The 15,301-nt window shown below is 31.0% G+C and overlaps 2 protein-coding genes across 4 annotated transcripts in view; one reads left to right on the top strand and one right to left on the bottom strand.

Annotated features, from left to right (window-relative positions):
* Positions 1–881: 881 nt before the first annotated feature.
* LOC115876843 (ralA-binding protein 1-like) lies at positions 882–3,445 on the bottom strand. 2 transcript variants are annotated; one of them, XM_030892835.1, is made up of 8 exons: positions 3,402–3,443; positions 3,091–3,179; positions 2,906–3,032; positions 2,649–2,836; positions 2,333–2,594; positions 2,100–2,277; positions 1,734–2,045; positions 882–1,677 (listed from the first exon to the last, which is right to left on the bottom strand). In XM_030892835.1, the coding sequence occupies exons 2-8, from the start codon at positions 3,170–3,172 to the stop codon at positions 988–990; spliced, it is 1,839 nt and encodes a 612-aa protein (XP_030748695.1). In that variant the 5' UTR covers positions 3,173–3,179; positions 3,402–3,443; the 3' UTR covers positions 882–987. The 2 variants fall into 2 exon arrangements, with proteins under 2 accessions (XP_030748695.1, XP_030748694.1); XM_030892834.1 differs by having other exon boundaries at positions 3,091–3,445.
* Positions 3,446–6,785: 3,340 nt separating this feature from the next.
* The window catches only part of LOC115876840 (plasma membrane calcium-transporting ATPase 2), a 99,321-nt gene continuing 90,805 nt past the window's right edge, over positions 6,786–15,301 (top strand). Inside the window, exon 1 of one of the 2 annotated variants that reach the window (XM_030892821.1) lies at positions 6,786–6,804. The gene's annotated coding sequence lies outside the window, so the exon portion shown is untranslated. Of the gene's footprint in view, positions 6,805–10,121; positions 10,312–15,301 lie in introns of those variants that run through there. The other variant, XM_030892818.1, reaches the window with a different exon arrangement.

Raw genomic sequence — 15,301 nt, 5'->3', positions numbered from 1 at the left:
AATTTGACTTACCTGCTGCAGTAGCGTATCGGATGTTTGTGTTAATAAATACTTATTATAAACTTATCTATTTTTATTAGAATTATATATTTTTATAACAATTTTAATAACTACCAACATTTACTCACAACGTAAAATAAAACAAATTATTGAGTCTACCCCACGTCTACCCTACATCATAGTTTTACATTTTTTAAATAAAATTAGAACGACACTGATAAACCGGAATTTAAGTCGGCCATATTTGAGGCCCATCGCGATGTACCTAAGATTTTTGATATGCTCCTTCCTTAGTCTTCTTATTCAAAGTTCTAAACATAAGCTTAATTCAAGCTACAAAAATACTATTATATGCATAATATTCAGTAGGGTGCACAAAAAAATATTTTTTTTTAATTTTAGTTACCCTGAAAATATGGTTTGCGATGATAAAAAATAAATTCTGGTAAAGTTTGAACTCTTAATATCAATACTAAGAGGTGGTTCATAGTGATTTTCTATTTTCCATTTAAACAACACGGGCATATATTTTTTTTAATCTGATTGCTTCCTAACGAGTCGATTATATTAAGATCTCAAGCTTTACCAGAATTTTTTTTCATTATCGTGAAGGATATTTTGAGGGTAATTAAAAGAAAAAATAGGAAAAAATATACTTTTTGGTGCGCCCTAAATATTCAGTCTAATACAATTAAAGGTCTGATCTAAAATATTAGAAATGAGACATTATAATATATAATTTTGATATAGCCATAACTCCTGAAACTTCTAGTAGTTCTACAGTAATTAATAAAAAAAAAATGTTGTCCCTTTAATTTCCAATTTTGAAAACGGTTACTTAAAAGATTTAAGTTAATTATTTTCAAATGACAAAAAAAATAAACAAATAATATAATTTATTTTTAGTATTTTATAATGTACATAGATTACACACAATGCAATATATTATAATCATTAAATAGTTATGGCGTCTGAAAACTAATATCTTTAAAATATCTTCAGATCTTTATTATCTTTCATGGCATATTTCAATTTGGCTTGTAAATCAATGCATTGCTCCTTTTGCTCCATAACTTGGCGAACTAAATGTAATTTTTTAATCTGAAGCATATGGTTTTCCCTTACTAAAAGTGTCTGTACTTCATTGAAGCTATTTGGATCTTTCAAACATCTTCTGTAAGCAGGCTTCAGAGGCAAACAGCGCATTAAGTTAGATATTTTTTTCTGATGATCTTCAATCTCTTTCTTTTCTTGGTTAATATTCTCTGTAAGAGATTCTATAAGGTCCTTTAGTAGAGTATTCTTTATTTTTAAAGTAACAATTTTTTCATCAAAATATTGGCAAAAAACATCTTCTAACAATTCACTATCAGTTGAAGACAATTCAGAATCTGAATATTCTTCTTCAGAATCAGTCCTTTGCTCTTTAATTGCATCTGAACTGTTTGCTGTTTCTTCACTCTCTGTGACTGACTCAGGATCAATTTTCTTATCATAAGTTAATTCTATATTTTTTACTTCTACCTCAACATTAACTGTTGTAGCTTCTTCTAATTTTGGCACTTGTACAGGCTCTTCTAGGACCTTTTCAGCCTCCTTTTCTTCAGACTGTTGTTTAATATCTTGACTTGTTTGTTGACTTGTATTTTCAGTCTTAGCGAACTTCTTTAACTTCCTCTATAATTTTTAAAATTGATGTTTAGGCAAAAAACAATAAAAATATTATTATTTACCTTCAATTCTGTTGTGACCCTTTGCACTTCCCACAAATGTTCCTCTCTAGTTTTAGAGAAATGCCCATTTTGCATCTCCCAGTGAATCTGGCTTAAAAGTGATTCTAATTTGCTTAGTTCTTTCTCAATAATAACGGGGTCGTCTGGAAGAGCACTTTCCGATTCTAAAGGGGGATAGTACTTGATTATAGCTAAATTTGGAAATAAAACCTCTTGATGTAGAATCAGTGCTTGTAAAAGTCTTGAAGAAATATGAAATGTATGGTTAAGAGCTTGCGATAAAGCCTGCCTGTTCATTTTATTAATATGCTCCTATAAATACTAAAATATATTTTTCTGAAAAGTTAAATATATTAATTTTTTCACCTTAAGGGTAACATTATGCAGATGTACTATAAGCCAGCCCAATAGAAGACGATTTAAGTTTGGTAAAGATTCTATTAAAGTCTTTAAATGTTTTTCCCTTGTATTATAATTTAATATTGCTCCAGCTTCTTCAAATCTAATTAATAATTCATTTGTAAATATGGGTTCAGGTAAGTCTCTGCAATAATCAAAATTGAATGAGTTAATACTTAAATTACATTCCTTAAAATTACCTCAAAAACATTTTTAATAAGCTTGTAGCAGTGGGAACATCATATTCATTAAGTCTCACTACTTGCCGGTTATTGTATATTTTTCTAATTTGTGAAACCTTGTTTTTTGGTCCACTGACTTTGTAAACACCTTCAAAAGTAAGTCCTGTAGCTTCTATATAGTCTACACATTCTCTAACTGGAAGTGGAATTGATATTCCATCGTGACATCTACCTCTAGTACAAGCTTCTTCAATATCTACACCAAAAATTGGCAAAGCATCTATAAATTTAATGATTTACTGACAAATTCTGGTTTTATTATTAATCTAACAACCTGCAAGATCTGTACAATCGCCTACATAATGTTTGGATGGACCAAATCCTTTACGAACTTTATGAGGCTTTTCACTTTTCTTAGGTGGGTTTTTCTTAGATGACTCCTGTTTATCCTTGTGTTTTTCCTTTTCTTTATCTTTAGATTTAGTAAACTTAAATGCCTTTGACTTTTTAGACTTGCATGTGCTAAAATTAATTCAATTAAGAATATGAATAACATAAGATTGTAATTAAGAAGCACTGTTAGTCGATTACCTAGCTTCATCAGAGCTTTCACCTTCAAGGGCTGCATAACCTTTGTCCTTATCCTTTTTGTCCTTTTTTTCTTTACGTTTTCCTATAAGCATGTCTTTTTTCGTAGTTTTTTCGCATTCGTCATTATCTAAAAGGAAAGGGATACATTGTACATTGATGGTCTTATCTTATCTTGATATACATACAATCATTATCATTCCCCTTCTTTTTTTCAGACGAATATAGTCCAGGGAAGTCTTTCATGACTTCAGGGCTGTCGAAATCCATGTTTAAGCTATTTTTGTGGGAAAAAAATTATCAAACTCAAGTTAGTTCTCACAAATAATGTAAACAACATAGTTGTCAACATTCAATAGCAGGAATTGTTGGATGCATATTTTAAATTTTACTTAAGCCATATCGATTGTATTGATACATGATGTACTTTTTATTTATTAATAATCTTCTACTTTATTGCTTTTAAACGCAAAGTTGGTCGATTATTCCAAAAACTTACTCCAGCTGAGTGCATCAAAATACCATACTTGTCAAATTCTAGCCATAGATTCATGGTACAAAGAATACAAGGTATGATCGATAGCGGCTCCAATTTCGTTCAGTTCGCGCATACCACCTGTGACGTCACTAGGAAAATAATGAATAAATAAAAAATAAAGAAAGTTGAAAGGAGATCTGCATTTTTTGGGGTTATGGTTAAGAATTGTTTATTTTTAAGACTTTTTAGTTCGTTTAATTTAATAATTACTAAAACCAGCAGTTTCAAAAATATATTTAAAAATAATAATTATCTATTAACATGGATTTGGACCATAATAGGTAAGAATACTAAATTTATTTCTATATTCGTTATAAAATTGTTTATTAGGTTTTTAGTTTGCGATGTTTATGGTAAATAATTTTTATGTTCATTGCCTCTGAATTCACATGACGACAGAGATGAGGATATCTATGGAAAAGTAACCACAAGAGGAATTGTTACATCATTTAAAAAATGTTGGGAATTATATTGTTTCCCATCGAAAAGTAGAAAATGCCAATGCAGATGAATGTATTGTAATTGTGACAGAAGTAATTCCAAGGGTGAAGTTTATTATAATTAGTGACCTGTGCTTCTTTTTATATGTAGATGTTTCTGGTTTTGAGAATAAATCGGTTGAACGAAACCCAAAATTTAGAGGTATTAAAAAAAGTATTTGCATACCCAGAATATGCCCATCAAGGATTATATAGCTCAAATTTCCTTTGATTGTAGGCAATTATTCAATGCAAATTAACTTTTTAAGTGATTGAAATATTCAATAGTTTACAATATGGTATATCACTGTAAAAATATATTACTTTTAGGTACAATTAGGGCCAGATACATTTCAAAAAGTAGAATATTATTTTATATTAAATGAGGTATTGTACCAACAATCAATTTATATTAATACCGCAGATTAAAAAATAACAGAATAAATAGTTCTTTCTTTTATACTACAAAAATAAACTATAGAATACAACAGTATTTAAAAAAAAAAGTTATGTCCCGCCAAGATTCGAACCCCGGTCTCTCGCTTCCTAGCCCAACTCCTTACGCACTGCTCCATAGTAACTTGCTTAGCGATAATTCAATGACGGTATATAAACAAAAAAAACAGGTTTATAACAATACCATGACGATTTAAACTGGCGCGCGGAGCGTGCTGACCAATAGCGCTTGTTATCACCTGTGACGTAGCGACCAACCTGCGCAATATCATACCTTGTATTCTTTGTACCATGCCATAGATTAGTGTATCTAGGGACTTTACTGTCTCTGGCCTAATCTCCATCTGTTAACAAGAGGCAAAACGTTAACAATTATTGAACATCGCTCAACATTAATAATTTTAAATATCAGATATCCACGCGTATACAAATCAACTTATTCAAATCTATTTACATCTAAGCTGTTATTTTAATACTTATATTAATACAAGATAAATACTAAACATGGATCTACAACTAATATGCATGCTGTAGTTGAAAATATTTCATATACTTATAGTTAAAAAACTCAATATCTTTAAAAAGATATGGGGTTGATTTGCTGGCAGGGACCAATTAATGAATTGGCATAAATAAAATAAACAGTTTTCAATAAATATTTAATTTTATTAATAAAACTAAAATAAAGATAAAATATTAATACCAAAACAATACTCCACTTTTCATCAAGTCTTGTTTAGAAACTCTTAGGATAATAATTCTTCTTTAGGGAGCTGTTTTATTTGGTCACGCCTGAGACCACAAATTTTCCACCTCATTGACATCATGGATGCAACTCGGCACACGCATTTGTAACATCTGCACCTGAATTTTGCCAACATTGTTGTACCAGTACCTGGTGGCCCTACCATTAATATTGCTTTCCAAGGTCTCCTAATACCTAATAAAGTTTTCCTTTGAGTAGAACTATAAAAATACTGTATAATAAGCCTAATATTAAAGTTTATAAAAAACTGAGTTTACGAATTAAAGTTGATATATTTATATACAGTTTGCTAAAAAATTAATGAAAATAGGACTAAAAATAAAAAATAAAACACTTTAAATTTGACGAAAAAAATTTCCGTTGCGTTTTTTGCATCTGAATGATGGTATTTTTAAGCTTGTAATAATTAATCAATAGCTAGTATATATTATCGAGACTAGATGGCGCTAATCGACATGATACGATTTCTACGGGGGATTTTCTGAAGGATAAATCTTTTTAAACTGTAAAAAAAATAATTTCACATAAGAAAACTATGGTTTAAATTATACTAATATAGTTATTAAGAAAGAATATTGATTTAATTTGAATGTTTGATTTTGTAATAAATGGTGCACAAATGAAATGGTGGTAATAAATAAAAAAAAAAGGTTTTAATGAAACAAAACGAAAACGTAAAGTTGGTGGGTGGCAAATTAGGAAAAGCATTCTTGAGTCTTTTGGAAGATTCGAAGTAAGGTTCTAGAGGTCAGGGTTAAACTTGTCTCGGGGGCAAAATGTGGCAACATGGTACGCCGACGCGGTATTTCCAATAATTTCCCATTTCGTCGTCAAGACCCCGTACTCACTGTACCGATCAAACCGGGAAATTTTTATTTTTTGCTCACATATTAACAGTGTTTTTATGGGTTATGGGTTTTGCAGAAAACAGCAAATAATTCCTCATCACAACTTATGTGAATATTACCGCATTTTTCCACTCACTTCCTTATATTAGTGACTTTTCACTTTCAGGCTTCCGAAATCGAAAGGTACCCAATTTCCAATAGAAAAAACATGAAAACTACCATGCCATGTTTTCCTGCAATTTCCACGGTAATTTACAGATACTTTGCAATGAAATTTTCGCTCACACTATTTATCGATTTTGCTTTCATTTAGTGCATCTTCGACTACAAATTTTTGCATATAGGCTAAAGTCGTTGTACCAGCTATTTTTTTCAATAAACTTAATAAAGCCTGACATTTACTTCACATTAAAAAAATTATATATAAACAACCATCAACCATTACGTGCGTCATTTTTTTAAAATATATATTTAGTATTTAGACGCCCTTGTTATTAGCTTAATTATATAAAAAAATATTCAGAAATGTGTCAAGGCCAAAAATAAATATTTTCCTTCGTAATACGGACATTCGAGTGTTTATTTTTGCCGTGTAATTATTAATTAATTGGGGCTGAATTTTTTAGAGGGTGTATTAATATGGGGTTTGTAGAAGATATTGTTTGACGAAGGGCAACCGAAGGAATGGAGATGACCAGCCTGCCAGTTAGTCGGTTGTGCGAAGCAAAGGACATCAAATCGGACACTCTGATGGGTGCAGAGCCTTTGGGAAATTTTGCCAGCCACTAGCAGATTTTTTTTTCAACGAAAAGAAGGTAAGTGCCTCTTAATTAATTCTAAAACCAGTAAAATTATTAGAAACATATCTCTAAATTAGATAAAACCGAGATAAATTTTTTTTCGTACGATCTGAAAACTGTTTTATTTATTACTAACAAAGGCAAGTTCTCAGAAAAAAAAAATATACAATGTTAGCGATAAATGTGTTTACGTTAGATAACAGTCAATAGGTAAAACTATCGAAAAATGAAACAATGTTTATATACTCTAAAGACCCTTCTACACGTAACGTTTTAACTGCCAGTCCTACTTGTTCAGACAAAACTGTCGTTTTTCCTATACTGAAAAAAATATAAGTAAATTTACACAAAATAATATGGACATATTACAGCATCTTTAATAAGCGATTTTTGCAAATTTAATATTTTTGTATAGTTTACAAAATTGTTTATAATGTTTCATAAATATAAAATTCCATGTTTTTTCTTTTCAACTTCACAAAACACAATGGCTATAATTGATAAAACCCCAGATAAACCTTCCAGTGTATACCCTAGCTTTTTATCAGTCTTAAGTGACAGGTAAAACGTGATGTGTAGAACTGGTTTTAATATTAAAATTTTTATAATCAAGTAGACTTTTTGAGAAAAATAAAACTTACCCAATTGTTAATGTATACTGAGAAATTACTTAATTTTATAGATAAAATAATAGAATAATTTATTAATAATTAATTAATTATACCAGCGGCGTAATGAAAGGAACTGGGATTCCTTCAAAAAGGTGAAGTTTAGTTATGTTATTATCATCTGTTCCTTCTTTAAACAAAAATTCCAAGAAAAAATTATCTAAAGTTATTTACAGCAATATTCAAATATTGTTACCCACCCATTTAAGTTTTCCAGCAGGAAAATTATACCTACGCCTTTATGTTAGTCTAAAAAGGAGTGCCCCCGAGGTCTATTGATCTACAGAAGAATTATATTCACTTAATGTCGGCATTTTAAAATAACGTATGTCCATTTTTTCCTTTTTAATTAAGCTAGAAACCTTCGATTCTTAAACCTAATCCGATCACGCGATGTGTCATTGTAAAATTTGACGTTTTGCGTATGTACATGGTTTTTTTTCTATTTTTAAACCCTCTGTCGCTTTTCGTTAAATATAGAAAAAAAGAAGATTGATGGTAGAGACTTTCATAATATTTTTCTTTTTTTTATCCGAAGACAAAAGCTATTTGTATTTTCTTTTCTGTGTCGCGCTAAAATATGGCCGTTTTAATTTCGGTACTTAATATTTTATTTCTCTCTATTTTGTGTATTCAGACGGTGTACGTCATCTCAAAAATTCCTATGATTTTTCACGAATCGGTTTGTGGCGGAAATAGGATTTTAAAATAACATATTTCGTATTCAACCTTTCGACCAGACAAAACAGAAACACTTTTATTTTTCTAATATTGTCGTTACAGAGAGACAGAAATTTGGGGAAAATTTATTATGCGATTATTAATGTTAAAAGTTTTATATAACAGACAGAAAGGAATAGATTTTTTTTTAATAAAAAAAAAAGAAATTTTCTTTTCCGGGATTCAAAGTGGAACAAAAAGGGTTTATACATAATTCAGTTATAATTAGGTTTAATATATTTTTTCCCTTTTCTCGAGGGGAAAGTATCAAGAATTCTACCCCGAAAAAAGTTCAGAAGTAATTACATTTGAATACGAAAACGGCAAGGTAAATTAAAAAAAAAATCATTTATTCCTTCCCTATACGGAATTTAATTTCACTTCAAAAATCCTCAGAAGTTACCAAAACTATTTGCGACCAGGGACGGTTTGAAAATTTTATCACAACATACGTAGATCGGGCGGAATATGGGCGAATCCGCAACTATGCAAGGAATTGCGGGGAAAAAAGAACCATGCAGGCATTCAGATTATCGTCGGGTCAATTTTCTCCATCATCTGTGAAAATTCCGATCAGACCGATACGAAAATCCGGCAACCCCGCGATTTTAGCAGGAACGTTCGAAGCACCGACGCAAACGCATTGCGAGCATTTGAAATGCAGCATTGCCAGAGATCTATCCTAGACTATTTCGAAAAGTTGTACTAAAATGTAAGAAATCATAAGACATGATCGTAAAACTTGATAGTTATAACTGCACTGAACTTGTGCAGGTTCTTGATAGGATGGGAGCATAGTTACTCCGGTTCTTGCCTCGCTTTCCCAAAAAGAAGTGTCATATCATATGCTTCGCTGTTTCAGGTTCTTTATTGTAGAGTCTGCAGCAAAGGCTTCCGTGATACAGGTTGAGCTTGTTCAGATAGTACTTGACAGCCATATGTCCTGTCAAGAGACCTGTTATAATCCGCACTTTTTTCCTGTTAAGCTAATCATTAGCAGTTCTTTTGTGGCTTTAGAATTAGGTTCTTGTATGAAGGCCTATACCCTTGTCTGGTTTTCCAGTGGATATTCTGCTTTTCCCTGAGTTTTTCTGCAGTACGGGCTATACAGGGTGTCTTAAATAAGTGCAAATATTTTCGGAGCTGGTAGATCTCGATAAAAGAAACATATTTTCTAAGTTATTTTACTTTGAAAATTAAAAACTAAAAAAATTCCAAATTTTCAATTTTTTTTTCGCGAAAAGACCTCATAATCGTATTTCTTGGGTCGAAATATACTACCCCTAAAATATTTGCAGTTATTTAAGACACACCCTGTATATTTGGCTTGTTAGGCTTTTTCAAGAATTTTTTAAAATTACTCGTCTGGCTACATTGTAGGATATATTTATATTTTGTTATGGTGGTGGGTTAAAGGAGTTTACAATAGGGGAAATAAAAATGCGTTTAGAAATCTTTGTTGGTCGTTTACATTTTTGTCGATTTTAACTGATTTTAATATTTCTAACTGTTCAAGGTAATTTAACCGTCTGCCTTTTGTTTCTCTATGTAATAACTTAATTGAGTTTTCATTAATAAGTTATTACATAGAGAAACAAAAGGCAGTTAAATTTGATACATCTAAAAGCGTGTTTTATTAAAATACTAATATTTCAACGATGTTTCACAAAGAACGACTACAGACTCTGTTTATTATATATTTGGGTGTTCCCAGTACTGGCTCTGTACCAATACAGGATTCTGATGATATTTACCTTGCGTTTTTATCATCTGCTGATGATGCTGATATGGTTACAGTGACAAAATAAAGAAGTGGTATAAAAAGAGGTAGTAAGTATGATATTTTGGTGAATCGTGGCAACGTGGTTCGAATGCGCTTTCCTGCTACGTGCCGCTACCTCTGGCGGCGCGGTTTGGAGGCGGACGCGCATCCAGCGCAGGATATCGGCGAGCGGCAGGCTATAGAATAAGCGACGGGGCCGGCAGCAGCAGGCCTGGAGCGAGCAGTTGTGCGCGAAGTGTCCGGCTGTTTGTCGTTTAGGCCCGATGTTTACCTGACCCCGCGACTGTGCGCCGATATAGCAGGCTGGGGCGACCTACTACCGCAGCCGAACATATTGGACCAAGCTGAAAAGTAAGTACCTCCATCCGCGGATAATTCGCCAACGCTCACTCTTTCCAATTAGGTCACTTTTTGCGCTGGCCCGCTTACACACAGACCAATTTCAGCTCCCCTTTTTCGCCTATTCCCACCACAATATTAGGCTAGGCACGTCAAGCGAGCGAAAAAAATGCGTTTTCAACATGCGACCTGAAAACAAGAAAAAACCAGTTATCCATCCCGGCGGCGTCTTCCGACGACAAATTAAAAATCACGTTTTTATAAATAATAATGAGTATTCTTGTCGCGGGCTGCATAAATAAATCCTGCCACTTCCCGAGTTCCTTTTGAAAGAATATAAACGAAGAGGTCAAAGCCACCGAATCGCGTAGTCACATACCATCTTAAAATAAGTTGCCTCGCGGCATTAGGTTAAAATAGTTCTTTTTACCAAGACCGCAAACAACAAAATCAATTTTTGACCACAGTGAAAGTCAGAAGCTAAACAAAATTGGAAAATGTGAAAAAATAACGCCATAAATCACCTTTTTTTATTTGCTGCTTTTCACTGATTTGGGTCACGGAAGATATGGAAGCTGTCCATCGTTTCGGACATTATACATGCCTCTGGTATTATATTGTCCAGTAAAACAACGCCTATAAAGAAATTCTAGTTCCATCGCTGTGTCAGTCATGGACATAGTTTTTGTTGAGGTTTTCAAAAGAGAAAATAATCATAGAAGCGTGACAGCATTGTTAATGGGTGTCCTACCGTTACACGATGCCTTCTCTGAGAATTGTGGCTTGTTTACGTTTAGTAGTCATAAAATTTATTCTAATGAAAAACAATTTTAATCCACTGCTGTATAATAATAAAGTTTTATAATTGAGTCTTTAAGAATTAAATAATTCTCTTGAGCAATTATTTATATTAGAATTTCTTTAGTTACTACATATCTCATTAAAATCACGAATATAGAATAATAAGAAAGACTAAAACTTTACTTGTCCTAACTGTAATATTAGTTGGGCAATGAAGTATCTAGAAAAAAAATGTACCTATAGTTTTTATTAAAAAAACATGCGCGGAATTTTGGAGAAATATATACATCATTAATCGAGTAACAGCATAAGTTATTCCGAAGTTTTTCTTCTGGCCTATATTTTCAATCAATAATACTAAAATTAATTCGGATTTTTCCTTACAGTTTTATGTAATTAACTAGGTGCGAATAAAGTTTCGCACGTTACAGTGAAAACCAAAGAGTTTATACCTTGGGGAATATAAATTGGCCGCTATTTATACAACACAGTCCTTCAAAAAATGTTTTAGACGTCCTATAGTACTAAAAAAAAGAAGCTCTCCAGTCGGTTTTATGGTTGGTTTTAATTTAAATAATATCCAGAGCCCATAATAGTCTTTTTTTCTTTTAAGTTTATTTTTCATCCAGTCGTTCAAAAGAACAAATATGTTTGCTGGAGAATATTTTCCCTAAATGCCAACTTGATATTTTAGGTGATGCACTCTGGAAAAGCACTCGGTTTTCCAACTGAACAAATATAAGAATGTTGTCGTAAAAATTGTGTATGAAAAAAAGCGCCCCAAGGATATTTTTTTAAACTCGAAAAATGGCAAGCAGTAAACACTTCATTCAGAATCAAAACAATTTAATTTACAATCAAGACAACAAACGATACTCAATATACATCTTCAGTATACCTATACAAATATTTTTCCCATTTTATCTCAGTAGATACAATACACGCTACATGAAGATTGGCTTTTATTTATAATCGATTCAAAGTAGGTAATAGCTATTTTTAGTACAGAAACATAGACAGAGAGGCGTGTTAAGGGACTAAATTATCCCAAGGGACAAAGGTAGAGAAAACATTAAATTTTAGTGCTTTTTGAACACAAGTAAGGATAGGTTTTCTTTTAAGTCGCCTTACCCTTTTTTGTATGTGATAAGGTCTTATAATTCATCTAAATATACAAATTAATTATACTGAGCACACATGTTATTTATTAGTATATTTATACTATATGGTTTAATAAAGGAAAGTGATTAGTTCTAATCTTATATTAATAAATAATTTTTTCAAACAAGTTAAATTATGAAGTATTTCAAAGAGAAAGATTCATACTATGTATGTTTAAACAGTAGGCAAATTATGTATATAATTATTTACTCTAATTTCTATTCAAAATATAAATTCATTTAATAATTTAAGACTTGAAATGTTTATATATTCTGAAAGCACATAAAATGTACTACAAATTATGAGAATTTCAAAATGTTATAACAACGTTTACTATTTTTCTATGAGCCTTGAAAACTGTTCTTTTATAAAAGGAAAATATTACAAACCCCTATTTTTTAACTTAAGATAAAATCTGAAAATAAATATCCTGAAGCGTACTTACATGCTTGAGGGATTCAGAAACAGTTCCTCTACAAAACACATCCAGAAAATCCACTTCACCTACACTTTTTCAAAGATAAAATTACTGGAAATTTCACAAAATTTGAACAAACTGGAAACCATTTTTACTGATCTGTCATCCTGACCGATACCACAGAACAAATCAACAATGTAGATGCGCTAAGGCTCTGTATAGACTATTTTTTCTAATCAGTTCACATTAGGATTTATTAAAAAATTGTTTTTTACTGTTCTATGTATTAAATCGTGATATAAATAATGATGTATGCATAAATGGTCCCTTCGGTCCCATTTTTCTAAAGCAATAAAGAACTAAAAATAGGCACGATTTCTTTTAATATTCTCCAAGATATATTCTCTCTATATTATAAAGGATATACACATTTCTCTGAAACAATTGCGATTTATATTTATAATCGACCTAAACAAGGTAACAGCTATTTTTAGTATCAGAAGCATCCGTGAAGGGTTTGTGTGGAACTAGATCCTTCGGGATAAGGATATACAAAACTTTTAACTTCAGCATATTTGCCCCATTATACACAAATAAAGGTTAATCCCCTTTAAAAAGGTCAGTGCAAATTTATTTTGAATCTGATCTTGTCTATTTATAAATTCTGCATTATTTGAGTTAAATAATAATTTTGTTATACAATATAAAATAATGAAAACAATAAACTATGATATTTATATTGTATGTAGGTGTACATCAATAAGATATAATAAAAAGCTACAAAAGTATTTTAGGAATATTATTTTCTGCTATCGAATTTGATATGTTTGAGTGACACGCTCTGTAGAAAAAAGTATACATCTTTTACCTTTTCAAGTAAATAAAAATATATGTTTATACATTTTTGAACGAACATATTCCATAGGGATATGTTTCAGTTATCCTAACGATGTTTAAAATGAAATTTGTATCATGAAGACAAATAAAAAGGGCCAATGGAAAAAAATATGGTATAAAGGGGTATAAAAAGGATTTAAATTTTACAGTTTTTATGTGTAGGTACGGGAATAGCCGTTTATTTACAGCCGTTTTAAACAAGATTAGAGTTATTTTTAGAATTCGCAAATGGCACCTTTTTTTTAACGAAAAACCCACAGTTTTATGCAAATGTCTTTATTTTGATTTTAGTAGACCCAAATTGTTTTTCAAGATCTTACTATTTTTATAAGAGGAATGGCGGATTTTTTCCGACTTTTTCCACATCTATACAGGGTGGTTCAAACCATTGTGTAGGCCAAAATTGTGTGTTCATATTTTGTCAATTTGGATCTCCTTGGTGCGATAAACGCAATTTTATTAATCACAATAAATAAAATAAAAATATAATTAATAAATTATTAATTTAATTTATTATCAAATTTTATAGAATTTATAACACTGATGTTCAGTGCTACCTACAACAAATTTATGAAAAAAGTAATGGTATTTAAGATGACTACAAAAGACTTATTTTTTGAAGTTTTAACATCCCGTAACTTTAAAACTATGCATTTCCGCACTCATGTTTATAGGTACTTTTTTTCATATTTTTTGATGAAGAATCAATGTGTACTGGTTTAACATTTTCGTCAGTTAATGGCATTAAAAAAAATAAAGGTTGCTGTTAGTTTTGGATTAAGCCAAATTAATGGAATTGTGTTTCTCTTGGAGAGTGAAATCGACAAAATATCAAGACAACTTTAATCGCCATTAAATGGCAACTGTGCTAACAAGAGAAATAAAGTCGCACAAAATTTTTTTAGGAAAATATTCCAGTGATAACCCATATGCACGTCCCTGGTAAATCTGTGTACAATTTTTTAGCAATAAAATATGTTTAGCAGTAAAATTTAATTCAATTCGCTAAAAGCACTTGGAAGAAAATTATAATAAATTGAAAAAAAGATGAGGAATGTTAACCCCCTGTAGCTGCGAAACAAAGCAGAATCTTATTATTACGAAAGTAATCCCCCCACGAGAGATGGCATGTTTTTTAAAACACCCTGTATACATAGAATAATTAGAAGGCATAGAACGAAAAAAAATATGGTCCATTTTAGCTCTACACATTTGTACATATATGTATAGAGCGATATATGTATAGAGTACTATATTTTAGCTTTATTTATTTATAACATTTCTTAGTGTGTAGTACTAAAAAATGTTTGAAAATGTAATTTGTAAGTTATATTTAAATTACTAATGAATATTTATCGAGTATCGGTCAAAACATATCAGCGGCTCTATAAATATAGTCTATAATAGCGGAACATATAATTTAATAGCTTTAATCAAGTTAAAATTCAATATGTTTTACGATGGGACTCTAGTTAAAAAAAAACGTTTTGTCTTAATTGACATTTAAAATGCTACATAATTAACTGACGGTAATGCGTTTTCTTCTTTTTTATATCAAAAACTAGAGAAGACATATTGATTTCTCATTTAGCCTAGCGAATAAACGAATAGAACGGGTAGAAATAATATATGATTTCTTTCCTCTATAGTGATTTTTTTCGTGAACTAAGTAAAAATTGAAGAAAGTATACGAGTAAAAAAATAAATACAGAATACGTTTTAATT

Source organism: Sitophilus oryzae, unplaced genomic scaffold (genome assembly GCF_002938485.1).
Source record: "Sitophilus oryzae breed Bouriz unplaced genomic scaffold, Soryzae_2.0 scaffold_1440_pilon_pilon, whole genome shotgun sequence".
Taxonomy (NCBI): Eukaryota; Metazoa; Arthropoda; class Insecta; order Coleoptera; family Curculionidae; genus Sitophilus; species Sitophilus oryzae.
This window is presented reverse-complemented; position numbering and strand designations above follow the sequence as displayed.